This window comes from Heterobasidion irregulare (assembly GCF_000320585.1).
Source record: "Heterobasidion irregulare TC 32-1 unplaced genomic scaffold scaffold_07, whole genome shotgun sequence".
In the NCBI taxonomy this organism is placed as follows: Eukaryota; Fungi; Basidiomycota; class Agaricomycetes; order Russulales; family Bondarzewiaceae; genus Heterobasidion; species Heterobasidion irregulare.
The window spans coordinates 2,100,640-2,126,726 of NW_009258203.1; the positions used below are offsets into that span (position 1 = coordinate 2,100,640).

Genomic DNA, 26,087 nt, shown 5'->3' on the forward strand with positions numbered 1-26,087 from the left:
AGCATATTTTCTAGGTACTTGTATATATGAGATTGTTGGTTTCACTTTGGCAAAAGGCAAGTTTATTATAAGGTATATTTTGTGTTTGGGGTTTTAACTAGTGCTCTAATAAACATGACTCTATAAAAAGGCTATAAAAACTATAATACTTGATTTATTCCTATTTTTCCGAAATATCAAGTCATAATGAATCCTAATAATTCCTAATTTAGGAAAATTATGTCTAATTAGAACAGGTTTAGAGGGGGGTAAGCAGATAATCTCTAATCCTAATTATTCTTAATTATAGAACTAATTAGAGCCTAATACAAGAGAGTAATTTCCTAGATAACTAGGTACATCTATTGCTCAATATTGCTTGACTCTTGAGTGCCTAACCTATCTAAGAATAGGTGGCATGTCTCAGCTTATAAATATTGAGAATCTAAGAATGGCTCTTTAATACTATCAGCTTTATTCTTATGTGATTCTAGGAAGAAAATTTGGACTAAGAGTCAGGAGAATAGCCCAATCTCAAAGGCTAAAAGAGTATATAGAGCCTGATCTATGGTAAGTCAAAAGAAACATTTTAATAAATGAGAGTAGTAGCATCAAGCCAGGATAGAGTCTGAACAGATTAGACCATGAGATAAGCACCAGAAAATCATAGTGCTGGCAATAGCTGGACCAACACTTGCAACTTCTATACTGGCAACTAAGTTCTAACCAACTTCTTTCTATATAAAGGTCCTCTACTGGCTTTTGACAATCACAATTCTAGTAGTAGCTTATAATAAGCTGCTATTGTGTCCTTCATTTATAGTACCTATGCTAGACTAGATCAGAGTATATTATCCACTATAAGGTGTGTTACGAAACGTCTCGCCTATGCTTACTTACTTCTTCCCACCTTCTTGATAAGGACTCATAGGACCTTTCTCCCGACTATACCTTGCGTTCCTGTTCCACTGATACTTGGTCCGTGCATCTGCTTGTACATATTTATAGATACTGCGGCGCAGTGTGGAAGCCCTAGGCTATCCACTTCTGTCCAATCTAAGAACTGCTGTTCACACAGTCTTCTCTGATTGCAAGACACTAGTCTGATCAGTCCCGATCATCCTCTCAAACCCTCTCTCATCATTCGTGGCCTAGGATCCTCTCGTCCCGAACAGCCGTTCGTGACATCTGGATAGCCTCTCCACACACAATCCTACTCCACCCTTTTCTTTGCAGCAGAACACTGGCTAGATACATACGGCGCTAGGCAGTCCCAAAAGACAAGCGTCTGTCGACCGTAGTAGTTACTATACACTTCGAGTGAACGGTTGGACGATTCCACTTCAGTGTGGGTCGTTTCAGGTTGTAGAATACTTCTATCTGGTAATCAACCCAGTGGAGGTACGACCGAAACAACTGCACTCGACTTCACGTACGGTACTATACCAGAAGCAGAAATACTGTACCCGGCCAGAACGAGCTGCTGTTGCCTTGACCCTCGAACCTTGATCAGGTCGAGACTAGCGCAGGCTCTTTGATCTAACAAGACGACTTCCAAAGGTTCAGGAAGAAGCGTAGGGCGAGTTCCACACGGAACCGACTACTTGAAACATTCTGACACATTTGTCCATTTCGGACAACCGATCAGAAGGACATCCAAAGGAAACTGGGTTTACGTAGGAGGACAGAACAGCGGAAAAACAGTCGACGCCCCACTAGTACCCTGGGAAGACAGGAAGGCACCCCTCAGAACCGTAGATTCCCCCATCCGAACAAAACCTGTTCTATCACCGATCGATATCCCCAAAGAAGATATCGAAGAAACCCCAATTCCTGCAGGAGTATTAACCCCGGTCGACGAAGAAGACCCAGAACCTGTAGCAGGACCAAGCCAGCCAAACCCAAACCCAAACCCACCGCCGAACCCTCCGCCGACAACAGACACCACAGACGACGAAGATGAAATGTCGGACAGAGGAAACAAACCAAAGGACTTCGATGGCACGAGGTCGAAATATAGGGAATGGATATACGAATGTCACATGTATATCCTCGCCAACCCAACCAAGTATGACACCGACAAGGACAAAACCCTGATGGTGCTATCATACATGAGAGAAGGAACGGCGTCACTTTTTGCACAGAAATATTATTTCGACAGGGAACTTCGGGAGTACAAACCGACGGAGACGAGAAAAGCATGGGGAACATTCAAGGATTTCTTGAAAGAACTGGCCGCCGCATTCAAAGATGAGAGTCTCGAACAGAAGGCGAGACAGAAATTATTCACAATGAGAATGGGAAAGCGGTCTGCAGACGAGTTTGTCACGGACTATCTCATGACGGCAGGAGAAAGTGGATTCGATCTCGAATCCACCGTCGACTATTTCCGTCGCACCATACACCCGGAGATCCTCAAACAAATTTACAGACTCCCTGACATGCCGACGACAATGGATGATTGGGTAAAATACACCCGAAGGTTCGATAATCAATGGAGAGAGTTACAGAGCATAAAAAGCTCCGTACCCTCAGCTACCATTCGATCCAACAACCCATTCCGCTACAACTCCTCCAACGCTCCCTCCTCCATGAACAACTCCGTCGTACCCATGGCCGTAGATTCGGTCAGAACGACTCTCACCGACGAAGAGCGCAACCGCCTCAGGATGGAGGGTGGGTGCTTCTACTGTCGTCAAAAAGGACATATGGCCAACCAATGCCCTGTTAGGGGTTCGTCTAGGGTACATGAAGGGTCAGCTAGATATGTTCAACAGAGTAGTGGAACGATGGGGAACCGCTCGGCTCAGACCGGCGGCAGGATGGGAGGCGGAGGAAGCGGCTATGGCCGAACGTTCTCGACAGGAGCTTCAAGCAGTCCTCAAGGAGGCACTGCGACGCAAGGTAGAAGCGTGGCGACGACTAACCCATTCCGAGCCCGACTCGCAGCTCGCCAGGCCCACGCACCCAGACCGGATGCGCCTGTACGTGAGACGGAGCATGAGATTAGCCGAGAAGAGATCCAAAGGGTTATCGGGAAGATGAGATGGGATGAACAGGAAGCACTCCTCCAGGAGTTAAGCGAGATGAGTAAGAAGAAGGAATCGGATTTTTAAATAGGCCTACGGCCCCGGTGTACCGTAGACCTATCCCAACTCCTCCTGTAAAAACATTTGTGCGGCTCACCAAATCAAATCAGAAATCGTCTATGAGAATAAACGTGCATCTGAAACACAGAGGAGGAACCACCGAAGCTCGAGTATTGATCAATTCAGGAGCAGAAGGACTTCTCATCGACAAACAATTCTGCTTGAATAACAACATACCAACGCAGAAAATCGACAGACCTATCCCCGTGTTCAACGTAGACGGAACGGCCAACGACGGAGGAAAAATCACCAACAAGGCCTGCATGCTTATGAGAATGACAAACAAAGAGGACGACTATCACGACGAACAATGCGAGCTGTTAGTCACTAACCTAGGAGGCGAAAATGTGATCTTGGGAACGGACTGGCTGCATGAACATAACCCACAAATCAATTGGGCAAAAAACAGCCTTACGTTTTCAAACTGCGCTACCACATGTCTAGTCAGCCGGCCCAAGTTTACCATACAAGCACTGACGCCCGCACGGCAAAGGAAAAACAGAACGGTCGGATATTCCAGAATAGAAGACGATCCGGAAGAAGACGAAATCGATGATACCTTCTTCTCCGAATTCTACGAGGAATGGTACTATCAAAACCCATTGGAAGTACACCCCCTTGAAGCAATTCATATCGGTTCCATTGGAAACAAATCGCAACAGCTGGCAGAAGAGGCAAACAAGGCAAAAACGGAACGACCTATCGAGGAAATCGTTCTGGCATACGTACTTAAACGATTCGCCAAAATCTTCAGTCAGGAAGCTTCACAGCGACTTCCAGAACACTCACAATGGGACCATAAGATCGATATGAAACCAGGATGGGAGCCAACGGGGTGTAAACTGTACCCGCTGACGGAAGAGGAGGAAGACCAGCTCCACGAGATGCTCCAAGAGCACCTAAAAAGAGGAACCATTAGGATATCTAAATCCCCGCAAGCGTCACCCTTTTTCTTCGTAAAAAAGAAGGAAGGAAGTCTACGACCGGTGCAAGATTATCGGAGACTAAACGAATGGACCATAAAAAACAAATATCCACTACCCCTGATTGACGACGTAATAAGAACCATCGCCAAATCGAAGGCGAGGATCTTCTCCAAGTTTGACGTAAAATGGGGGTACAACAACATCCGTATAGCAGAAGGCGACGAATGGAAAACAGCCTTCATGACCAAATTCGGCTTATTCGAATGCCTCGTGATGTTCTTCGGTCTCTGCAATTCACCCGCCACCTTCCAAACAATGATGAACATTATCTTCCATGACCTCATTGTAGCACAAGTCCTGGCAGTCTACATGGATGACATCTTAGTGTTCACGAAAACCATCGAAGAACACCGACGCGTGACAACCCAAGTTATGCAGATACTCTTGGACAATGACCTATTCCTAAAGCCTTCCAAGTGCACCTTCGAAACGGACACAGTCGAATACCTCGGATTCATCATCTCCGCGGATAGTATATCCATGGACCCCGTCAAGGTTGATGGAATCGCCGCCTGGCCAACTCCGAAGAACCTGAAGGAAGTACAATCCTTCCTGGGCTTTGGAAACTTCTATCGCAGGTTCATCAAAGACTTTGCTGCTATAGCCCGACCCCTTAACGACCTAACAAAGAAGGACGTTCCATTCGAATGGACCCCCGAAAGGAACGAAGCATTCGAACGACTGAAGTATTGCTTCACGTCAACTCCCGTTCTTGTGTACCCGGACGGTAATCACCCATTCCGTCTCGAGACTGACGCGTCCGACTTCGCTTCCGGAGCCATCTTGTCACAAGAGACGCCCCATGACGGATGGCACCCAGTCGCTTATTTATCCAAGTCGTTCACTGCGGCCGAGCGGAATTACGACATCTTCGATAAGGAACTGCTCGCCGTAATACACGCCCTTGATCACTGGCGCGTATACCTTGAAGGCGCACGGCACCCGTTCGAGATCTGGTCCGATCATAAGAACCTCCTGTACTTCTCCACCGCGTGAACTCTCTCCCGCCGGCAAGCACGGTGGTCACTCTTCCTCTCCCGCTTCGACTTCACCCTCGTCCACAAACCGGGCGTTACCCACCGACCCGATGCTCTGTCCAGGCGTCCAGACCTGAAAGAGGGGGTAAAATTTGACAACAAAAACCAGGTACTACTACAACCTCAAATGTTCGTCAAAAGTGCAACGGGACGAGGAACAATCGAAATGCTCGACAGCCAGCTGAGACGAAAGCTAAGAGAAGTCACAGCCAAAGATAAAGAAGTAACAGATGCGATGGAACTTATCAAAGCATCCGGACCCAGAGCCCTCTCCAAAGGTCTACAAGAATGGAATTACGAAGACGATCTCATCTGGCACAGGGGAAAAATATACGTTCCACCAGACGACGGACTTAAAAGACAAATCACGAAAATGTACCACGATTCACCAGCAGCGGGACACCCGGGAAGATGGAAGACCTATGTCCTAGTGTCCGATAACTTCTGGTGGCCAGGAATGTCCACGTTCATAAAAGAGTACGTAACAGGATGTGCAACATGTCAATACACCAAGAATATCACACACCCCACACGCACTCCGCTCATTCCTAACGAAATACCAGAAGGACCCTGGCAGACAGTCACCATGGACTTCATTACGGATCTTCCACAAGTCGGACCATATAACGCAATACACGTAACAGTGGACAGAAGCACTAAAGGAGTCGTCTACACTCCGTGCAACAAGACCATAGATGCGGAAGGAACGGCCGACCTCTACATGAAAAACGTCTGGAGACGATTTGGACTCCCACAAAAGATCATCTCCGACAGAGGTCCACAATTTGCCGCTCGATTCACAAAAGAACTATGGAAGAAGCTAGGAGTCACGACAGCGTTATCAACCGCCTATCATCCCGAAACAGATGGTGAAACGGAGAGAGTAAATCAAGAGTTAGAACAGTATCTACGAGCGTTCTGCAACTACGAGCAGACGAACTGGCCTGAACTATTACCATACGCTGAATTCGCACACAACGTAAGGGAACACTCAGCCACGCACCAATCACCGTTTGAACTCATGTACGGCTACAACCCGACCTTCGTACCCCAGATCGCACCAAGGTCCGACATCCCCGGAGTGGAGCTAAGGCTGGAAAGGCTAGACCAACTCCGAAAAGAAACAAAGGCCAGCTTGGAAGTCGCGGCAGAACTAATGAAAAGAAAAACCGCCGAGAACGAAGTCAAATTAGAAGCAGGACAGAAAGTTTGGCTCTCGGGAAAAAACATTACCACCACGCATCCAAAAGACAAATTAGCCCCTAAATTACACGGACCATTCCAAATAGAAGAAAAACTAGGGCCAATTACGTACCGATTAAAGCTCCCGCCGACATGGAAAATACACCCTGTGTTCCATGCCTCCCTACTTACACCATACAAAGAAACAACAGCTCACGGCCCCAACTTCGAACAGCCACCACCCGACCTCATAGACGGACAGGAGGAATACGAAGTCGAAGAGATTCTTGACAAGAGGAAACGAGGACGCGGGTATCAATACCTAGTACACTGGAAAGGATACCCGAGCTCCGCGGACGAATGGGTCACGAGAGCAAACCTAGGGAACGCCAAAGAACTTTTGGAAGCATACGATACGCGACATCATAATCTACCATTACGGGCAGCCCTTGCAAACATCGGACAAACAAAATCAGAAACGTATAAAAACCCAAATTCAATCATTACAATTCCCTCATTCCTTCAATCACTCATTCATCCTCCCAACGAACATGCCTTCCAACGAGTCCACCCACCTCTCTTCTGAGAACACTCTCATCGAACAAACGCCCTCCACCGACCCCTCCATTCCTTCGACCCCCGAGATGTCCATAGTAGAAGAACGGTCCGTACCATGGGACACAGACGAAGAACAAGCAGCGCGGGAAGCGGAAGAGGGATTCAGCGAGTATCTGGAAGGACTGGACGAGGATGAACAACGACAGGATGAGATGATCAGACTACTCACGGAGGACTTCGATAGACCTTCACCTTCCCACTCTCCCTCTCCACCACCCCTTATCCACACACCAAGCGAGGGGATCGTATTTCCCGACAGAGAAACGTATCTGACGACTCCCGTTGCCTACATGATGGGGCTTATCGAAGGCACGCCGAACACCGAATTTGTATCGGGACCAACTAGACCGGAAATTCAGAGGGCGTTGGAGATCCTGGAAGAAGAAAGGAGCTTCGTCCGACACACACAACGAGCCTTACAGATCAGAGAGGGAACGCTCATCGCCCGCATTAATGCAGGCGAGAGGAAGCTCATAGGTCTAGACCAGACAACGCCCCTTCGGGACACCTTTCATCCCACCGATGACATCACCCCTGTCACCGAATATCACATGCCGACCACGGCTGTGGTATCTCGTGCCTCGTCTTCGGCCTCAAATAGAGCGCCACTTCGCCCAATGCCGGGGGCTTACCCCATGGAACGCGGCAGAGGAAGGGATGTCTATAGGTTCGCACAAATATCGCCTCGCTACCACGCTGTACCCGCACGACTGGGCTTAATCCGCCCTTCTACCCAAACTTGACCTCCCCTTCCCTTCGTCGAGTATGACTCCAGCGAGTCCGACACCCAACCCATCGTCCTCCGTCCTCGAGGTGCTTGAAAAATGAGACGCTGACGTCCGGTACGACGTAAAACTGCCGGGGCAGACGACGGTTCGAATCCGTTGGGCCGGTACCCACTGCCATGATGAGAAGAGGGACTCGGCTCTAAAACGCAGTCCCCGCATGGTTGGTAACGAGGTGGGGTATCATGACGTCCGTACTCAAGGGCTATCGCGTCATGACTCGACTGTGGGCAGCGAGAATGTGTGCCCTAAATATTATTTTGTACGACTCGAACTACGTGCATTGCTTATGTTTTTCCTGGACTCTTACTTACCGTCTCTGGCACTGACGGCCTAGAGGGGGGGGTAATGTTACAAAACGTCTCGCCTATGCTTACTTACTTCTTCCCACCTTCTTGATAAGGACTCATAGGACCTTTCTCCCGACTATACCTCGCGTTCCTGTTCCACTGATACTTGGTCCGTGCATCTGCTTGTACATATTTATAGATACTGCGGCGCAGTGTGGAAGCCCTAGGCTATCCACTTCTGTCCAATCTAAGAACTGCTGTTCACACAGTCTTCTCTGATTGCAAGACACTAGTCTGATCAGTCCCGATCATCCTCTCAAACCCTCTCTCATCATTCATGGCCTAGGATCCTCTCGTCCCGAACAGCCGTTCGTGACAAGGTGTTTGCCACTAGTGATTATCCCTAGTCTCTGATGCTTTTCTTAAACCACTGATCTAGGGCATTTTCTTATAAATTGAGGCATCCATTATAAGGTAATTTAGTCTCTTTTATATATTCTTTTACTTTTTATGGCTTAATTTATGTTCTATGCAATATATAGTATACTCATAGAAAACATCAGCCTCTATACTATCAAGAGTTTTCTTAGACAAAATTCAAGATTTTTAGGGTCTGGTCAGCAATATATAGCATTTCATATCAATTGCTAGAAAATCCTATGTAAACACCACAATTGCTAGCAATTGTGAAAATTTGTTGGCAATTGTTCATAATTGGCAGATAATATCTTGTTAGCAATTGTCAGTAATTGTCATCAATTAGGCACCATCAGCAAGATGTGTCAATTCCTGGCAATCTGCTCTCAATCTTATTGCCAACAATTATCCATAATTGTTTACAACCATGATTGCCTTTTGATCCTGCCTTATTTTAATGTCACATCCACTCTTCAACCTTTCTTGGATCTTGTTGGATCTTCTCCAACATTGTTATACCTTGCTACTCTATCTCTAAGTCATATTGGGGTATACTATGCTGGACTATCCATAGTCCTAGCTAATTATCAGCAATTATCAGATATTGTTGGGCCCTGGGCTGGGTTGTAGACTTAAAGATTTCTGGCAAATGTCGACAATTGTTGAGTATCTGGGCAGAGTTTTTGATGGGCTAAAAATTAGTGAGTCCAGTAGAATAGAATTGCCAGAGTGATGGCTAGATGTGTTGCACCCAATTGCGGCAATTTGTGACAATCATATTTGGGCATTGTTACAAATTGCTAACAAAAGAAGGGAATTGCCAGCAATTCCCGCCATTTGTCAGCATTTGTCAGCAATGTTCGACAATTGACAGCAATTGGCAGGAATTGCCAAGATTTTGTTGAAAACAGGTGATATTGAGGTAAAAGTTTTGATTTTTGTCCGGGTTGGTTCCTCATACTGCACTGACCCTGCGATCTACGCCGACGGCGACAAGAGGCTCCTGGAGTTCATCAACGCGCGCGAGAACGCGTCCGCCGCATCCGGTCGCTTCGACTACGGAAAACTCGAATATCCTTTTGCGCTCTCTCCCATTGCCCCTGACAGCGCGACGAAAAACGACACGCTCCCTCCCGGGCGATTTCACCAGGACTCGTTCAACGGGAACGCGAACCTCATATCGTTCTACGTCGGCACCCTCGTTCCAGACTTCTTCCAGGCACCGACCTCTTTCTTCTTCCACTTGGACAATTCGACGCTCAATGACGACGCAGCGATGAACCTAGAGGCGATCCTCCTGGCCTTGCTATCTCACCGGTGAGCGCCACGTCCCAGAATCCAGTCGCAGCCCGCACGATCTTAATACACCGACTAACTATGCACGTTTTCCGTTAATGCGCGCATCGGCGGGGCCGTCGCGGAAGCTAAATACGCGGCCAACGTCACCGCCTACACGCCCTTGATCCTCTCCAACAGCTCAGAGGAGGTCAGGGTCCTATTGACGAACACGACGCAGGAGGCAAGCGTCCTGCCGCGCGCGTCCAACTCGACCTCCACCTTCACCGGCCCGTGAATTGGCTCAGGAGCGTTCCCCAGGAACATTCGCAGCGAACCTGTACAGGCACTTAATAGACCTCACTACGAAGATCGGGGTTCAATACGTACGCGCTTGTGTCCATTCCCTTTCATCTTCTCGTCACTTACTCGCCACTCCGTGTTTAGTCGTTAGAACGTTTACAGTAAAACGGGATACAAAGCCCCCTCTTCAACATACCCTGTACCGTCGACCGTCGGCTAACCGTGAGCTGAGTACCCTTGTATCCTTGCTACTGGGTGAGCCAAAAGCGGACTCTGCCTCTGCGACGCCGTTTGAGTTCTTTGACTATTTTGCTATTCTGATCACTAACTACGCTACTCATTACACCGTACGACTCTACCAGAAGTATCGCATCTCGCTCAACCGCGCATGCAGTCTCTCTGTCTCCTCCCACAAAGACAGAAAAGATGAGAAAAAACACGACAAAGCGAGAAGAGAGATAAAAATCGCAAATAAGGAACAAAGGGACGAACAAGCGATGCACAACAGAGAAGATGAGATTAGCGTCAAACCTGAGACCGTTAAGAAAAAAAATAACATACAGAACATCCTATTCAAAAAAGAATACTGCAAGTGACAAGAAGAAAGACAGTCGCAAGATCCAGGCCGCAGAGACACGGACAGACACAGCGCGACCCGCAAAAGACGAAAAGGCGCGCATGCATCGTCACTACCCATCGCGACGGCCATCACATTGACCATCATCGATCATCGACTCCACCCGTTACTCGAGCCTCGTCCACGCCCTCTCGCCACGCTTACCCACCCTCTCTCGCGCTCCCAATCCTTCCGATCACGGTCCGCAGACGGCCCGCGCGGAATGTACTGCGACGAGCTTCCAAACGTGCGGCTCGGCGGGTACGCCGCCGGCGTCGCACTAGACACGACACTGCTTCCGCCCATCCCCCGGAGAGCGCGCGGTCCACTCGGCAGCGGTCGCGAGAGCGTCGGACTCAGTCTTGCCGCGCGCTGCGATGACGACGCGGAGACAATGCTGCTGCCAGTGCCACCGTTAAACGAGCGCGGCTGCGTCGGTGGCGAGTGGGAGCGCAGGAGGAAGGAGGCTGATGGAGCCGAGTTCGTGATCTCGCCGTCTTCAGGCCCTGCGGTTTGACTGTAGCTGCTGCTCGTCGTCGAGAGACGGGACGAGCTGGCATCTGATTTGCCCAGCCGCGGAGATGATGGTGGCGATGGATCGCCGGACACCGAAGCGGAGGATGTGTGCCCGTTGGTACCTTCAAGGGGCTCAGGCTCAGGCTCTATGGGCAAGTCTAAAGTAGGCTGATTGTGCTGCTCACGATTCGGATTGCCATCCTCTTCGGCAGCAGGCTCACTGTGAGACAAGTGATCTTCCTCGACGAGCTCGATCTTCGCCTTCAGGGAGGCCGCACCTCGGTTGAGCTGAGGTGTATCGAGCACAAGAGAGGTAATGTCATTTGCAGGCTCGTCGGATAGAACCTTGGTCTCCAATCTCATCTCAACATCCACTAGGCCTCCACGTTGAGAATCGGAGGCCTTGGTTCTCAAATCCACTTCACCCTCTTCCATCGCTCCCGCACTCGGTTTAACACCGTTGGCCTCCGTCTCCTGATGCGACCTGCTATCTGTAGGCGAGGTCTCCGCATGTGGACCGAGCCCCATCATCGCCATCTCGGGTGACTTGACGGCCTTGGCGAGCTCTTCCTCCTCCTTGCGCTTCTGCTTCCGCAGCTTGAAGTCTTGCAGTGTCAGCTTGACCTTCAGCGGCGGAGGCGGCGTGGGAGAGTGGTGTGGAGGGGAAGGAGTCACCGGCCTGGGAGGAGGATGAGTATACCGTTCACTATCTGTGGGGGGCGTCGTTGTTCGCCGCGCGGGCGACGGCATGGGCGAACGAGGCCGCGGTGAAAAGTATGCATCGGGATGCGCATGCGAAGGTACTAGAGACGGCTGCTCGTCAAGTGGCCGAGATCGAGATACTGGCGGTGGATCGGGATCTAGTCGTCGAATGGGTTCGCTCGACACTAGTGGCTGCGGTGAAAGCGATCGAGGTCGAGCATGTGGTGGGTCCCCGAGTACAATTTCCATCAATCCTTCACTTCCACGCGGCGCGGCCTCTCCTGACACCCCGCTCCCTTCTAAAGCTTGCATGCCCGTCAACTCCTCGTCAACATCCATCCGTACATCGTTCGTGGTATCGTCATCACGCCTCTCGCCCTCGCCCTGCATGCCCTCACTCACGTTGCTGGTAGAAACTGGAACGGAAACCGAAGAACTGGATAATTTAGACGAAAGAGATGAAAAAGAGTCCGCCGTGGGAAAGAAGCCAGAGCTGGGTGGCCCAGGTAAAAGGTCATGGTCGTGGTCGTGGATGCCCGAGTTCTGTCGAGAATAAGGACGATAGAGGGATGGACGGGGAAGGTGAGGGGAGTGAGGGTTGAAATGGGGATGGTGGGAAGGGACCGAGATGGAAACCGGTACGATAGGCGAGCGTAATGATAAATTAGCAAACGGTGTAGAAGGCGAAGGCGAAGCGGGAACGTCTGGGAAAGAAGGGTGTGTATGAGTAGGCGTCGCGTGCAGCCCTGGAACAGTGGATATATGGGGGAAGAGGGATGGCAACGAAGCGGATGAGGTCGAAGGAACTGGTGGCGGCGGCATATTTCGCAAGTCTGAAAGTAAAAGGATCGGGCAAAGGATGAGCGAACAAACTTGGCACGCGAAGGGGAAACGCACCTGTGTCGACGTCCATCTTGTCCACCTCATTCGTGCCCGTTGGGCTTCCTAAGCTGGCCGCGCTGGCACTAGGCGACGCCGACGAAGACATGTTCCTCAAAGCTTCCGCACTGCGATGAATCCATCGTTTGCGCAGCTTTGGCGGCATCTTGTCTTCGTCCTCGATGTCAGCTGGCGAGGGCGAGCGGTGAGGGGACGAATCGATCGTAACGCGTCGATACCGGCGTTTAGATACAGGTGACTTGCGCCCATTGGCTGTAATATGATCGCTTTCGTCCGAGTTGACAGCTGCAGAACGCTCATAAGCATGAGATCATTGTGGGGAGGCTGCCACGTACGCACCTGGAGCCTTGCTTTTCCCCTTCCGGTCTTTCTTGGGCGTCGGCGAACCGGTGGCGGGACTCAATCGCAGCTCCGGCAGCGGTGTTCTGCGCGAATTCAACCCGCTAATATTGCCAACTGTGTTCCTCCTGTCGCTGAGCACAGTGGAAGGACCAGCCATAGGTTGCGTCTGCTGGATTGGAGACACCATCTCCACCCCATTCATCCCTCCGCTCCAAGGTGATTTCTCCCTTGTCCTGAAGCCGCGTTCGACGCCAACGAGAGGTCCAAGGTCGAGCTTGACGTTGGAGGAGATTTGTGAAGGAGATGTCTGTCTGACATGAGATTTGGGAAGATCGCCATCAACGAAAGCAGCCATGAGCGTGAGCGCGCAATCCTTCGCCTTCGACCCACACGCACAAGTCGTGAACGTCGAGCTCAGTGCATGTAGCATGGATGTCATCTGGTTGCGCAGGTGATGCACCTGATGCGGACTATGTAGTTGTCAATATATGCACCCCGGACGGTTTCAGCGAGCACTTACGCGAAGAGATGGGGAGATTCAATCAGAGCCGGCAGGCTGTGAACTGCGTTCCCATCATCCCATTCCCAACCTAGCACAACCTCCTCGTTCGCTTTGAGATCGCGCAGCGCGAAGACGCCAAACTTGAGCGGGTCCTCTGGATCTAACTTGGCCTGCTCGCATATCACAGGCCTGATGACTGCATTGGGCTTGCACCCGCTCCTGACGAACCGAGCTTCGTTGCCTTGTATGCGGGCGTCCAAAGCTACGTCGAGCGGTGGCCCAAAGAGATGTACGAATGGCTTCGGCATACCGTGGTGGGCGTATGCGTTGAGAGGTTCGGAGAGGTATGCAGAAGAGGGGATGATGGTGGAAGTAAATGGTGTGATAAACTTGGAGGACGGGATGGGGCGGGAGGTGCGCATCGCGTATGAGGGAGGGCGGACGGCGGGATTTGTGTTCGACGATAAGACGGGGTGGGAGAAGGACGAGCTGGAGAGCGGGTAGAGGGCCGTTCGGGGAGAGTCGGAGCAGGCGCTGAGGGAGACGGGGGAGGTATCGAAGGGCGAGGACGACGTCGAGGACGAGAGGGCGGTGACGCCACGCCAATGTTGGGCTTGACGCTGCAATCGGTCTCGAGTGTCCTGGTGCGGGATGTTGTTCTTCGTGATGTGAACGTAGCTGTGCGTCCACGGCTCGTCGATATCGATGTGCTCGTCCTCTGCGGACTGTTGCGGGACGTTGACTGACGTTCGTCGCTTGCGCTTAGTGCCCCCGTTGCCGCCGCCGTCGATGGCGGCTGCGCTGGTTCGTCGGCCTTGCTTTCTCTCAACACCAGGACTGACATGCCGCCGCCTCTTCTCCGCCTCTGCCCTCAGCACGTTTCGCTGCCTCTCCTTCTGCAACCGCACCGCCCGCTCTCGGTCGATGTCCCTCGGCAAGCAAACCCAACAATGCCACTCTTCTGGCACTCCTCCCTCCACGATATCAAAGCAGGCCGCGTGACACCATCGAGAGCACCCGTCGCACGCGATGGAGAAGCCGTCGTCGAAGTCGGAGCCGCATATGCAGTTGATGGAGTCCGGGTTGGCGTTTTGTCCCTCGGGCTCCTTCTCGTCGTCGGGGGCTGTCCTTTTGCGCGGAATTATTGAGGACGAGGAAGCAGCATTGAGACCAAGAAGACCAAGAGCAGCCTCTGTTGCATCGTCTTTCATGAGGCTGTCAACGTCGCTGTAAACGTTGTCGTCGCCGTCGCCGTTGTTGAGGACGGTGAAGAAAAGTACCAGGCAATTGTTTATCCCTGTTTACTTCTCCCCTTTAGCTCTTATCCAACCCAAAGCGGCCAAAAGATAGCCACTTACATTCCTCAAAATCGACACCCGACAGAACCCATGCTGGCTCGTAGATTTCCCACCGTACCACACGCCACGCTCAGTAGCGCTCAGTGCCATTGATTCTTCGGCTCAACGCCATGTTTGTTCTATATCTATGTGATCCAGAATTTCCAGTGAACCACACACTTCTCCAATAATATTCGATCATGATCGCCTCCACCCACCTATTAGCGTTAGTCCGACAGATCCAAGGGGCGTTTCAGTAATGTTTCAGTGGGTTCGATTCTCCACATCTCTCAAATGCTTGTTTCTGAATCATCGATTTATCCTTGTCTTTCGCCAAAAGGCACATGGCTCATAGTAATCGCAACAAGATCGAACATTGGTCGCTCAAATTTTCATTCTGGCACTTCCCCGATCTCTCTATACTGGATCTCATATCCTCCCAGCGACACGCAGACACTAACGCTCGCCGGTCCCCGGTCGCAAATCACTGCTATCTCGCTCAACCTCGGCCCAAGACTCACAATGCTAGCTCGGCAACTTTACCTTTATCACATGGGCTATGGTCATAGAGTGGCGCGATCATAAATCAGTGTATGCTATCTAACAACTTGGCACACAATCAACTGAGCCTGCCAGCCCAGAAGTCAACATAAGCCTTGGGTCTCGGCGGCGTTTCTCACAAGCCGCATCTCTCTGCGCATTTTCACATCGCAACTGCATATGATCAGGGCGGCTGTGTATCTCACCTCTTTTGCAAAGACGGCTCACAAGATGCTCGAAGCGCATGACTTGCCGTATCTACAGGCGAGGACTGCAACTAAGCGATCTAGCAGGCGTGTCGAAAATTTCCCCAAACTGGTACGTCTCGCATCCGCCTAAGCTCTCTCTCGAGGATCGGTTCACTCCCCACCCTACATATGAGACAGCCTTGACGCCAGTTGATGCCACATGGCATCGAGTTCGAGTTCCTGTCCAGTAAAGCCGAATTTTACAAGATCTTACAAATCAGCTTGAATGTATCGCGGATGCCGCAAATATTGTCCTTGTGCTGACCACAACGTGCGTTGCATGCTCAGAGCATCCGGATAACTTGCTTGACAAGCCTACACGCCTTTGTACTGGGTCACTAACGGCTGCTGGCGGATGGTCGGAAGGTGGGTCAGGCTGGGTACGGGGCCTTCAGACCTCGGGTCGGCGACACCTTGGTCATCTAAAAATCTGTTTTGTAAGAGTTCACTGAACTCACTAACTCTTCGCCGTATCAAGGCAGTGCCACAATTGATCTACACCTCGCCTAGTTCCTAGGCCAACTGTCGACGAAGAGCGAAAAATATCACAATCGTTATAGCAGAACAAACACGCGGACCTCCTTAAATCATCGATAGGAGCGCATGACGAAACTGAAGGCAGAAGCTGCGAACGAAGCTAAATGTTACAACGCCGATGGGCTTGCTTTGCTGCCATCCCACACTCGGACAAAGGATACAGCTGCGAAAAATATAAATACATCCAGATTTCATCTTCCCCCTCTCATACCTCTTTGCGTCTCAATCAGGCGTAAAGTTGCTCCTGGAAGCCCGGGAGGATGACGGCAGTGCCGTGCTTTGGGTCGTTCGTCGGGACGTTCTTGGTGCGCTGCCACTTCTGCTTGGCGAATGTCCATTCTGAAACCGCGGCGATTAGGACGCGGAGCAGAACGAGAACATGAGTAAGGCTGACCTTCGGAGGTTGGGACATGGTTTCCAGACTTCTCGAACGAGTTCTGGGTGTAACCCGCTCGCTGCAGCACAGGAGACTCATTGGCAGTTCTCAGGACGACATCGTTATGGGGCCTACAAGATGATAATGTCAGCACGAGCCAAAAACGCGAACAAGTGCAGTTAACGTACCGAGAGAAGTAGAGCAATCCGAGACGGTCGACGTGCTGCTGGTCCTTGGGAGGAGCTACAACACTGGACATGAAGACGTCGTGAGCGGCGGTGCTCTATTTGTTCCTCGAAAATACTGTACCGATGAATGGTGCTCTTCACATAGCCGCCGGTCAAGAACGAGAGAGCATCACAGGCGTTCACGGTCAAGGTGGCGTCTTGCGGCTTGACCCACTTCCACTCGTTGTGGACCGGGTCCCTGATCTGGAGCGCGGCGACGGGCTGACGGAAGAGGAGGGTGAAACTCCCGAGGTCTGACATGCAAGGCGTATTATTCAGTCGATAACCCCTCAATGGAATGGAAAAGCGTCAGGCCTACCGGTGTGACCACGAACCCAGACGTTGCCGATTTTCTCATTCTCCTCCGGTGTGTACTTGCTGTACTTCATATAACGAAGGTGATCCTGGACAGGTTTTCATCAGCGCGAAGCGCGACGGCTAACAAATGATAACTTACCTCGCTCTTCACTTCGTATTGGTGGATGTTGATGAAATAATCTTCTGGTAGCTCAAGAGCGATGGCAAGAAGTACATGGAGACGGTCCAAAACTTCAGTGTGAAGGGACTGGATAGTTGTCTGCATGTCAGATGAAGCGCCGAGTGATATAAAGGTACGCTGACCCTAGCAAAAGTCTCAATCTCCTGGATGTGTTCCTTCAGGAGCTCAGGGTGTTCGTGCTTGAAGGAGCCGTTGAATTCTATATCAAGCAGACCATCAGATCGAGGCATCTGAGCCCCGCATGATTGACATACTTGGGATGTTGTAGACCTCAACGCGATCTCTGAGACCCGAAGCTGCGTCCACGCTGATTGCAGAGCGACGAAATTAGTAACACGTGGAGGCGACCGACCGAGGAAGATCTTACACACGGCGCCCAGCGGGAACATATCCGTTGAACTTCCCGTCATCTGTTCGGAAGATTAGATTAAATTAAGAGCTACAGATAGAAGACGACGTACCAAGACCTTCGGGTACGTACTTGAGTTTCTCTTCAAGGGGAAGCTCGTAGAACTCCTTTCCAAGAGCGAACTGGCGGTTGACGGCTTCCTGGGAGATATTAAAGTTCTTCACGTAGAAAAAGCCCTTCTCGCGAAGAGCCTTGAGAAGGAAACTAGCCAACTCCTTCTTGCCCCCTGGAGTGTCGTACAGCGAGAGATCAAGAGTGACGAGCTCGGCCCAATCAAGGTTTTCCTGTTTCGAAGTCAGTCGAAAAGTCCACAAAAATTACAAGTTCCCTCGCCAGTACGTACCTTCGTCTCCTGGACGTAGGAGTAGGATCCTACGGATAGTCAGGAGGGTCAGTTATGTCGACGTTGTGAACGCGGAGTAATCGCTCAACGGACCGAGAGAAACAGGAGCAGGCATCACGTGCTTTGATTTGGCTTGGTTGTTCTTGGTTGATTCTTCGGTTCTGCTGATTCTGCTCGCAACTAAAGTACCTTTCGTTCACCCCCTCTCGAAGTCTTTTATATCCTACTCTTCGCCTCGGCCGTCGAGTTGCAGATAACCAAACCGATGACCTGATGTGTCTGGTGTCCTGTTTGTCAGCCGTGGTCACCTCATAACCGTTTTCGATGACACTGACTTCGACCCATGACTTCTTCACGTCGGCCCTCCGCTGCGCTCTGCAAGCATTTATCATATCTGGGTCCTCAATGTTGCTTTCTTTGATGAAGGAGTGGACGTCTCAAACTCATCATTAGATCTGGCGTCTATCTTCGTCACCTCATCGCGCTTCTTGATGGTGCTACTTGCCTCATTGCGATCAAATAGGCCACGATGGCAAGCATTCATAGTAGACTGACGTGCAATGGCATGCTTTCAGCCACACTTTACGAATGGCTATCTTCAGCTATCTTTCCGTCGTCTTGAGCAACACAAGTCGTTTCTGCTCGCTTGCAGCGGCGTACCTTGCACAGTACATGGAATCCGGCTAATAATCTTGGCTCTTGTGTCATTGGCACTGAAAATCACTCACGAAAATCGACCCGTCTGCCCCTTTGTCTAGCCAATCTACATCTTTGAGATACTTAAGCAGTCGACGCCTTCTACACTCAGGCTAAGCTTTTTGGGCTGAGCTCTCTTGTCATGTCCTCCATTAAATCTGAAAGGCGCTCTTGGAGTAGCTATCTCTGGTACGTTTCGTGAGTGGATCTTGTTTTATAAGGACTCATCAAAGCTTAGGGATACATGGGACAAGTCGCCTGAAGAGCAGAAGTTTTTGCGACGACTCGACGGCTGCCTTATCACATATGCAGCGTTGTCGTATTTCAGCAAGTATCTCGACCAACAGAATATCACTGTGAGTCTGCCCTCCGGTGCTTCCATCATATCTGACCCTATTTTCAGAATGCGTATGTGTCGGGGATGCAAGAGGAGTGCGTACCTGAGTTCCGTTTACACTACCTGCTTTATATTGAATATCACCTCCTTTTTAGCCTTGGATTGTACGTCTCGTACTTGTTAGTCGATTGCTCGTCTAAGCTTTCTGCGACAGACACGGAAACGAGCTCAACTACATCACCACGGCATGGACGTGCGGATATGTTATTGGCCAGATTCCATCCAAGTGCGTGTCGCTGAATCGCAGACTGTCTCAGCTCACGCTTCTTTCCTTAGCCTGCTCATTACGCGCATTCGGCCTTCAATATGGGTGCGTTTACGCTCTGTCTCCTCTCAAAACTGTCCACTAACACATTCATCACCTAGATCCCCGCCATGGAGCTGATATGGAGCGCTTTGACTATGGTTCTCGCATCTAGCAACAGCTTCGCAACCCTCGTTGCCATACGTTTCTTTGTTGGTCTTGCTGAGTCTACATTCTATCCGGCGATTCAGGTATGCGCTTAAAGAACTCAGTCATGTATCTTCCTTCATTGATCTGTAACAGTATGTGATCGGCAGTTGGTATAAAAAGGAGGAGCTAGCGAAGAGGGCTTGTATATTTCATGTAAGTGAGAGTTTCTTTGTGTCAAAATTTGTGGCTTGACGATCGTGGTAGACGGCCAGTGCTGTGGGCCCGATGGTCAGCGGGTTTTTGCAAGCGGTATGTCACTTCTATTACCCAGAAACTTCTTTGATGTCTCAATCAGCATCTATGCAGGGTGCTTACAAGGGGCTGAACGGAGTCCACCGACTTGCGGGGTGGAGATGTTTGCAATTTTATTCAATCCGATATTATATGCATACTAACTTTTTTTCGCAGGGTTGTTCATCATCGACGGCATCATCACAATTCCCATCGCGTTACTCGGCTTCCTCATCATGCCTGATCTCCCCACAACCACGAAGCCTTCCTTTATATTTACTGAGGCAGACCTCAACATCGGGAAGAGGCGAATGGAAGAGATAGGGAGGAAGCCTCCTGCTCATTTTACGAAAGCGAAGGTGAATAATAAAGTCGAGCAAGGTCCCGGATTTTGCTCATCTATCGTCAGGTGTTAGGGTTTTTCAAGACATGGCATCTTTGGCTCCTCGTTCCTCGTAAGCCGGTATTGTTTTCCACACACATATCGTTGCTGACATGATCCCGGTCATCATCCAAGTATATGTCCTGGTGAGTCCATCTGCGTTTCGTTACATTCTTATACAAACTGATGCTGATTACGCTCAGTTCAATAATGGGAACGGTGGATCGAACTCGATGATTTTCTGGTATGCGTTATACCGTTGCGATAAGAATGTATCAATTCACGAATTATGATATATAGGCTCAAAAGTTTCAATAAGCCAGACCATACAGTCTATACTGTGGGCCAAATCAATACATATCCACTTGGCATTCAAACAGTCCAAATTATCACGAGTAAGCCAAGCTGACCCGGAAATTATAAAAGGTGGCTCGCCTTGACAACCTGGTTGTAGCCCTTGTCTACGCCTGGACAAGTGATGGGCTAGGTAAACGGTGGCCGCCTATGGTGTTTGCAGGGGCGAGTTCCTTCTTTTGCGCGGATTGCTTGATCCAGATGATAATTTAGCTCATCAAATAGACTTGGTCGATGATTACATACATTGTGCTTGCTTCCACCCCTCTATATTCGCACATCACAAGGTATGTCGTCGAACATCACTATGTGCCACTGTTTGAAGAGTTATTGACATACAGTCGCTAGACGATGGATCTTCTATTATTTCGTAAGATAGATTGAAGCATGCGTCACAATTGACAAAACTCACATTTCTTGTCAGACTGGTTGCGCTGGCGGGTTGTCAGGATTGATTCTTGCGTGGGCTAACGAATTAACTGGGAATGACAGTGAAAGTAAGTCGCCCGGATATCTTGATGTCTGCCGCTCAACGCGAACGCGGTTGTCTCTAGAGAGATCATTCGTGGTCGCTTCGTGCAACATGTGGGCTTACGTAGTGCAGGTAATGCAGAACATCTGAACATGTCGCGAGGCTAACGTTTTTTTTAATAAAGGCTTGGTTGCCGATGTGAGACGACCTGTCACTCGAACATGGTCATAGATCCAGACCCTGATGACTATCATTTTTTAGCGTTATATTTCCTCAGGTTGAGCAGCCTCGGTACGTTCGGTGCAAGCCCTTCATAATACTTGTCTGACGACATATCCAGTGTACACAAGGGTAATATCGCCACAGCGTGCATCAACTTTGGCATGAGTGCGTTCTCTGTACTTTCCCTGCGAAACGTGATTGTAATTGTCTTATAGTGAGCTTTGCTATGGGAACCCTCTACCTGTCTCGCTGTGACGAACGGAGGGAGAAGCGACTCAATCTTCGAAGCCATGCAAGTGTGGAGGAGGACGCTGTCTCGATAGATGGAGATGTTGTGAAGGTAGTGCACACGAGAGACTTGATAGCTACGGTTCCAGAGCTTCCGGCAGAGCGGACGGAGCACTGAGGAATGTAGTATAAAGCCGGAGGGGTCGGGATCGATTTTGATGCTCGTGTCAAGGCAATGGAGTTTCCGCTTCCGTGCTAGTGCTGTCAAAAATAGGTGAACGTGTCCTGCAAGATTGTCAGAGACGGTCACGGAAGGTAAGTGGATTCATGTCATGATGTATCCACGTTGAGTATTCCACTTGTGAGGGCTGATTCCAACTTCGTGGGGCGTGAGTGGAGATAAATGTGGGTCAACAAGTACGCCTTGTCCGACCTCCATCAGCCCTACCAGTCTGTATCGACTAACTCATCTATGTGAGCAAATTCCTTTAGCCACGCTTTGATTCCTCCCTCCAGAATATATGCCTGGGACTTCGCATTTCCTACTGCCATCAGATGTTTGCGATACCTATACACCGGATTAACGCTGCCGGGCAAAAGCTGATCGGGAAACTTACCATCCAGCGCAACGTGGACCTCGTCCGTTTGAGCTTCCGCAATAGAAGACCACTTTCTCGACCTCCTTAAAGCGCTGGTAAAACTCAGGTAGATCGTCGTAAAACGTCTGAGCAGGGCACTGATAGCTGCTGCGCACATGACCACCCTGGACAATTACAGTCACATCGACCTGTCAGACATGCGAGTCAGATGAGCGCACCAGGGAGACAACGCACTGCATGATCATTGCGCCTAACGTCGATGACAGCAAAGTCCTTCCTAGTCTTATCGCGCACGAGCTCTGCGACAGCCTGGGCGGACAGGCTCGGTAGGTCAGCGGATTCAGAATCCGGATATGCATCCCACCATCTTAGCAGTGGTGCCGTCGGTCCGGCCTGAGGGTCGTAATCCTCGAGCTGAGGTTTGATGGCGTAAATCTGATAGGATGCTGCATAACGGGGGAAAATGGCTCGTATGTCATCAGTGTGCGCATATATATTTAACGCACCGACCCATTCATTGGCGTTGAAATCCGGAGTCGGCTTGGAAGGACCAGAGGATGCCGCTGGACTGCAGCACGGTGAACTAGCAGGCTGCGTTTGATAGTAAACGTTGATGTCTCCCTTGGTGTCCACAAAGACCACGTCTGTCGCGGAGATTAGACACATAATGTTCACGATTCGAAAGCCAAGGGGAAAGGACCTTCTAATCCGGCAGCAGCGAGAAGCACCCGATACTCATCGACCTGTATAGCGCCAGAGATGCAACTGACATAAGAAGCCAAATCGTTGCGGATATATTCTGGGAGCGGCTGCTTTGCGATGATCTATAGTTGTTCGGAGGAATGAGAGACCGCAAGCATTTTTTAAACATTGGGCACGAACATCATCTAAAACAAGGCGGCCTCCTGGTCTGAGAACCCTGTAGATTTCTTTGAGAATCGAAGCCTTTCTGCTGCCCGGAAGTAGATTGATAACACAGTTGCTGAGGACACAGTCAATAGAGTCTGAGACTATGGGCAAAGGTTCTGTCAATTGTGCTTGAACAAAAGCCACGCGTGGCGGGCGCAAGTTATTCTTTTCGGCATTGAGCCGCGCTCGAGCAACCATATCCTGAATAAATTGTTGGGATAAAAGTCAGCATCTGGGCAGATTGAAGGAACGGATTGGTGCATGACGCACTGGAGACATATCTAAGCCGATGACATGTCCTTGAGCGCCAACTTTGGACGCTGCTAGGAAGACATCAATGCCACCGCCTGACCCAAGGTCCAGCACATTTTCTCCCTAATCACGTCAGTGCTGTTTCAGTTCATCGCGACCGACAGGTGCAAGTGCTGTATGCGCTCACCCCTTTGATACTCGCAGCGGCTATAGGGTTACCGCAGCTCAGTCCCAGATGAGATTCCACAGGGACCGATTGGAGATCCTGAAGGCTGTACCCGAACGCTTCCGCGACTTGCTGAACATCTTCAATAGCATGGTAAACACCGTGCTATATCGAGTCTGTACGGCTCACGTTGACGCACAAGATGAATCTGCGCCGTTCTTAGCCTTGTCACTATAGGCATCGCGCACCGCTTCTATAAGAAATTTGTCGGATCTTTGCACGCTGTCGAGCTTGACCATTGACATTTGAAGAAAAGTGAAGACACTGGGAATGGGAGGTTGGTGAGCTGAGTCGATGGAGAGTATCTTAGGCGTACTGGGCGCTTACTACAAAATACAAAATCGCCAAATTCAGCGCCACACGTGCCCTGGCAGCTACGGCCCCGTACTCCACTGAGATAGAAAGCCTCACATAGCTCCACCAAGGTCAAACCCAGATGTTGCGCTCGTCGTTGGTATGGTATGAGTTCCATAGACACGGAGCATGAAGCCCGAGAAATGCAAAACATGACTTGCCATAAGAATATACGGGTCGCCAAAGATGACTGAATAAGTGAACTCATAGATTCGACCCACAATTACAACAAGCATAAAATGAGTGTGTAACCCAATAGAGAACATCCAGCATCGACCATGACCCCCGTCGCGATACAGGCTGGGCCAGTCAGTATAGCAAGGCGGCCTGCTGTATACCCAACGAGTCGATCCGCAGAGTCGGATCGGTCGACTATCAAGCCTTCACAGCGACATTGGGCAGCACCTCGCCAGCTGCGCGCTGCGACTAGGTGGCGATTTTCTGCGGTTCTCCCATTGCTTTGTGGATGCTGGATGAGCTCAGAAGCTTAGAATAGCGGGGCTGAACGAATGTTGCGCTGCTCATCTTATCAATATTGGGGAGTTTCGAGGTGGGATTAAGTGGAGGGAGGCTCACGTCGCTTCCACGAGGACGGTGCCGTCCATATCTTCGATTACACCTGCGACTTTGACCTTACGGCCTTGCACTTCAACAAGGCGAGTCTTGAGAACGATGAACTGAAGAGAGTGAGTTTGGATTTGAAGGAATGCAGATGCCGGATTGGAGATACCTGATCAGCACGCGTAGGCGCCCGATAGTTGACACTCAAGTTGGCCGTGACGCCAATCTTATCTGGGAGATTCAAAATAGCCTGGCCAGATAATTACCATGTCAGACACCCTGAAAACGTGCAGATGGAAAGAAACGAAAGCTCACCACACGTCCCAGGCCCTCATCCAGAAGCGTCGCCAACAATCCGCCATGTATGATACCATCGTGCCCACAAAGACCTCGACCAACATGTATGAATATCCAACCTTCACTCTCATCTCTCCTGGCTCTCACCAATGGTGGGAGAGCCAGCTTCCCCGGCCCCCGTAACGCACCCGCAGTCAGATTGTTTACTCTTCGTTCCTCCGGTAAGCTCATGTACGGACGCGTTTCGTACCACGCGTTTCCGTCTTCCAGCGAGGTCTGCTGTCTGTGCTGCGCGAGAAGAGGAAGTTTGTGCAGCTGTTCCTCGAGAGAGGCGATATAGGTGAGCGCGTCTGGGTGGTCTGGGTCTGGAGGAGGGGGCGCGATGCGGGGGGAGAGATAGGTAAACGGCGTTGGCGGGTACAAAGCGCCAAAGGTATATGTCGTAAGCGCTAGGGAGGATACTACTGATACATTGCGGAGAGTACGAAAAATGCGGCTAGACTTCGCAGGTGGCGTTGGAGGGATCGTGGTTGTCAGGAAACGTTGGCGGAGAGCCGATGACTGGGAGGTTAGGATGCGGCGAAAGAGTGAGCTTGACATGGTGAGCTATGGAACTTAAGATACAATAAGCGCATTAATAATTGGAACATAAGTCATTTGGCAGGAGCCCTGCTCCAAGTGAGACTTACTGACGTGAGGACGTTCCCGGGTGGTGCTTATAGCGTCCGCTTCAGTGAAATGTTACGGTTGTTGGTTAGGGGAAGATGGCCCTCTATAGTGGTGAGAGATGTGGGCCAGGTCCTCAAGAGATTGGTGGTCGCGGGTATCTTCTAGATGGATGACAGCGAGAGAGTGGGGATGGGAAAACGCGGACCAGGCCATTGCCGGAAGTTATCAAACAATCATATTATGTAATAACGGAGGGACTTCAGTTGGACTGGTACTATCACTGGCCCTATGTTCGGACAATACCGATGTTCGGACAGTCTGTGTTTCTCGCTCATTGCTCGACATATCGACCTCAATATTTTGACCATAAATCGTGTTAAATAGTGTAGACTTGGTTTCTGAAACTTTGAGATTTTTTAAAGGTGATTTACATTCCTAAATGTCGAAAATGTGTCTTTGCGAGCCCAATGTGTTAAGCTGGCTAGGCTTAGTCACGTGCACGTGATGCACTAAGAGGGGTTCCCTGGGCTAAAGCTGATTGTGACGGCCCAACAAATAAAGACGACGGCTCGTCTTTGGGCTTGTTCCAAGAAAGGCTGGTCTGTATTGATTTTCTCCTCGAAGAGTCGAAGGAGATGCTGATTGATCACGTGGCGGTGTTCGTCTGGT

The 26,087-nt window shown here is 50.3% G+C and overlaps 8 protein-coding genes across 8 annotated transcripts; 3 read left to right on the forward strand and 5 right to left on the reverse strand.

The window, feature by feature from the left end:
• Positions 1-1,943: 1,943 nt before the first annotated feature.
• HETIRDRAFT_171362 (uncharacterized protein) lies at positions 1,944-3,095 on the forward strand (the record flags this gene model as incomplete). Its single annotated transcript, XM_009550369.1, has 1 exon — positions 1,944-3,095. One exon carries the CDS (start codon positions 1,944-1,946, stop codon positions 3,093-3,095), a length of 1,152 nt encoding a protein of 383 aa, XP_009548664.1.
• A 1,421-nt stretch (positions 3,096-4,516) lies between these two features.
• On the reverse strand, positions 4,517-4,735 carry HETIRDRAFT_322127 (uncharacterized protein; the record flags this gene model as incomplete). The annotated part of the gene is made up of 1 exon (XM_009550370.1): positions 4,517-4,735. A coding segment is annotated over one exon (219 nt), but the record flags the coding sequence as incomplete, so codon positions are not given.
• A 2,149-nt stretch (positions 4,736-6,884) lies between these two features.
• On the forward strand, positions 6,885-9,764 carry HETIRDRAFT_428410 (uncharacterized protein; the record flags this gene model as incomplete). Its single annotated transcript, XM_009550371.1, has 7 exons — positions 6,885-7,618; positions 7,890-7,977; positions 8,149-8,195; positions 8,569-8,642; positions 8,748-8,767; positions 9,024-9,144; positions 9,328-9,764. 7 exons carry the CDS (start codon positions 6,885-6,887, stop codon positions 9,762-9,764), a joined length of 1,521 nt encoding a protein of 506 aa, XP_009548666.1.
• Positions 9,765-13,613: 3,849 nt separating this feature from the next.
• Positions 13,614-14,810, reverse strand: HETIRDRAFT_321666 (uncharacterized protein; the record flags this gene model as incomplete). The annotated part of the gene is made up of 2 exons (XM_009550372.1): positions 13,614-14,088; positions 14,173-14,810. The coding sequence occupies 2 exons, from the start codon at positions 14,808-14,810 to the stop codon at positions 13,614-13,616; spliced, it is 1,113 nt and encodes a 370-aa protein (XP_009548667.1).
• A 1,677-nt stretch (positions 14,811-16,487) lies between these two features.
• HETIRDRAFT_103344 (uncharacterized protein) lies at positions 16,488-18,230 on the reverse strand (the record flags this gene model as incomplete). The annotated part of the gene is made up of 12 exons (XM_009550373.1): positions 16,488-16,600; positions 16,656-16,768; positions 16,826-16,888; positions 16,947-17,118; positions 17,184-17,268; positions 17,322-17,429; positions 17,486-17,562; positions 17,618-17,670; positions 17,731-17,773; positions 17,825-18,056; positions 18,116-18,144; positions 18,209-18,230. 12 exons carry the CDS (start codon positions 18,228-18,230, stop codon positions 16,488-16,490), a joined length of 1,110 nt encoding a protein of 369 aa, XP_009548668.1.
• Positions 18,231-19,044: 814 nt separating this feature from the next.
• On the forward strand, positions 19,045-21,429 carry HETIRDRAFT_49589 (major facilitator superfamily; the record flags this gene model as incomplete). The annotated part of the gene is made up of 19 exons (XM_009549662.1): positions 19,045-19,167; positions 19,215-19,255; positions 19,363-19,434; positions 19,485-19,518; positions 19,575-19,703; positions 19,756-19,815; positions 19,867-19,911; positions 19,969-20,017; positions 20,071-20,252; positions 20,303-20,348; positions 20,411-20,421; positions 20,479-20,533; positions 20,608-20,670; positions 20,730-20,798; positions 20,971-20,999; positions 21,054-21,126; positions 21,184-21,233; positions 21,286-21,299; positions 21,363-21,429. Coding segments are annotated over 19 exons (1,212 nt in total), but the record flags the coding sequence as incomplete, so codon positions are not given.
• Positions 21,430-21,995: 566 nt separating this feature from the next.
• Positions 21,996-23,621, reverse strand: HETIRDRAFT_322938 (uncharacterized protein; the record flags this gene model as incomplete). Its single annotated transcript, XM_009550374.1, has 8 exons — positions 21,996-22,119; positions 22,169-22,314; positions 22,385-22,596; positions 22,657-22,794; positions 22,851-22,974; positions 23,033-23,260; positions 23,330-23,434; positions 23,499-23,621. Coding segments are annotated over 8 exons (1,200 nt in total), but the record flags the coding sequence as incomplete, so codon positions are not given.
• Positions 23,622-24,317: 696 nt separating this feature from the next.
• On the reverse strand, positions 24,318-25,349 carry HETIRDRAFT_322118 (uncharacterized protein; the record flags this gene model as incomplete). The annotated part of the gene is made up of 4 exons (XM_009550375.1): positions 24,318-24,408; positions 24,468-24,568; positions 24,622-24,702; positions 24,768-25,349. The coding sequence occupies 4 exons, from the start codon at positions 25,347-25,349 to the stop codon at positions 24,318-24,320; spliced, it is 855 nt and encodes a 284-aa protein (XP_009548670.1).
• Positions 25,350-26,087: the final 738 nt, after the last annotated feature.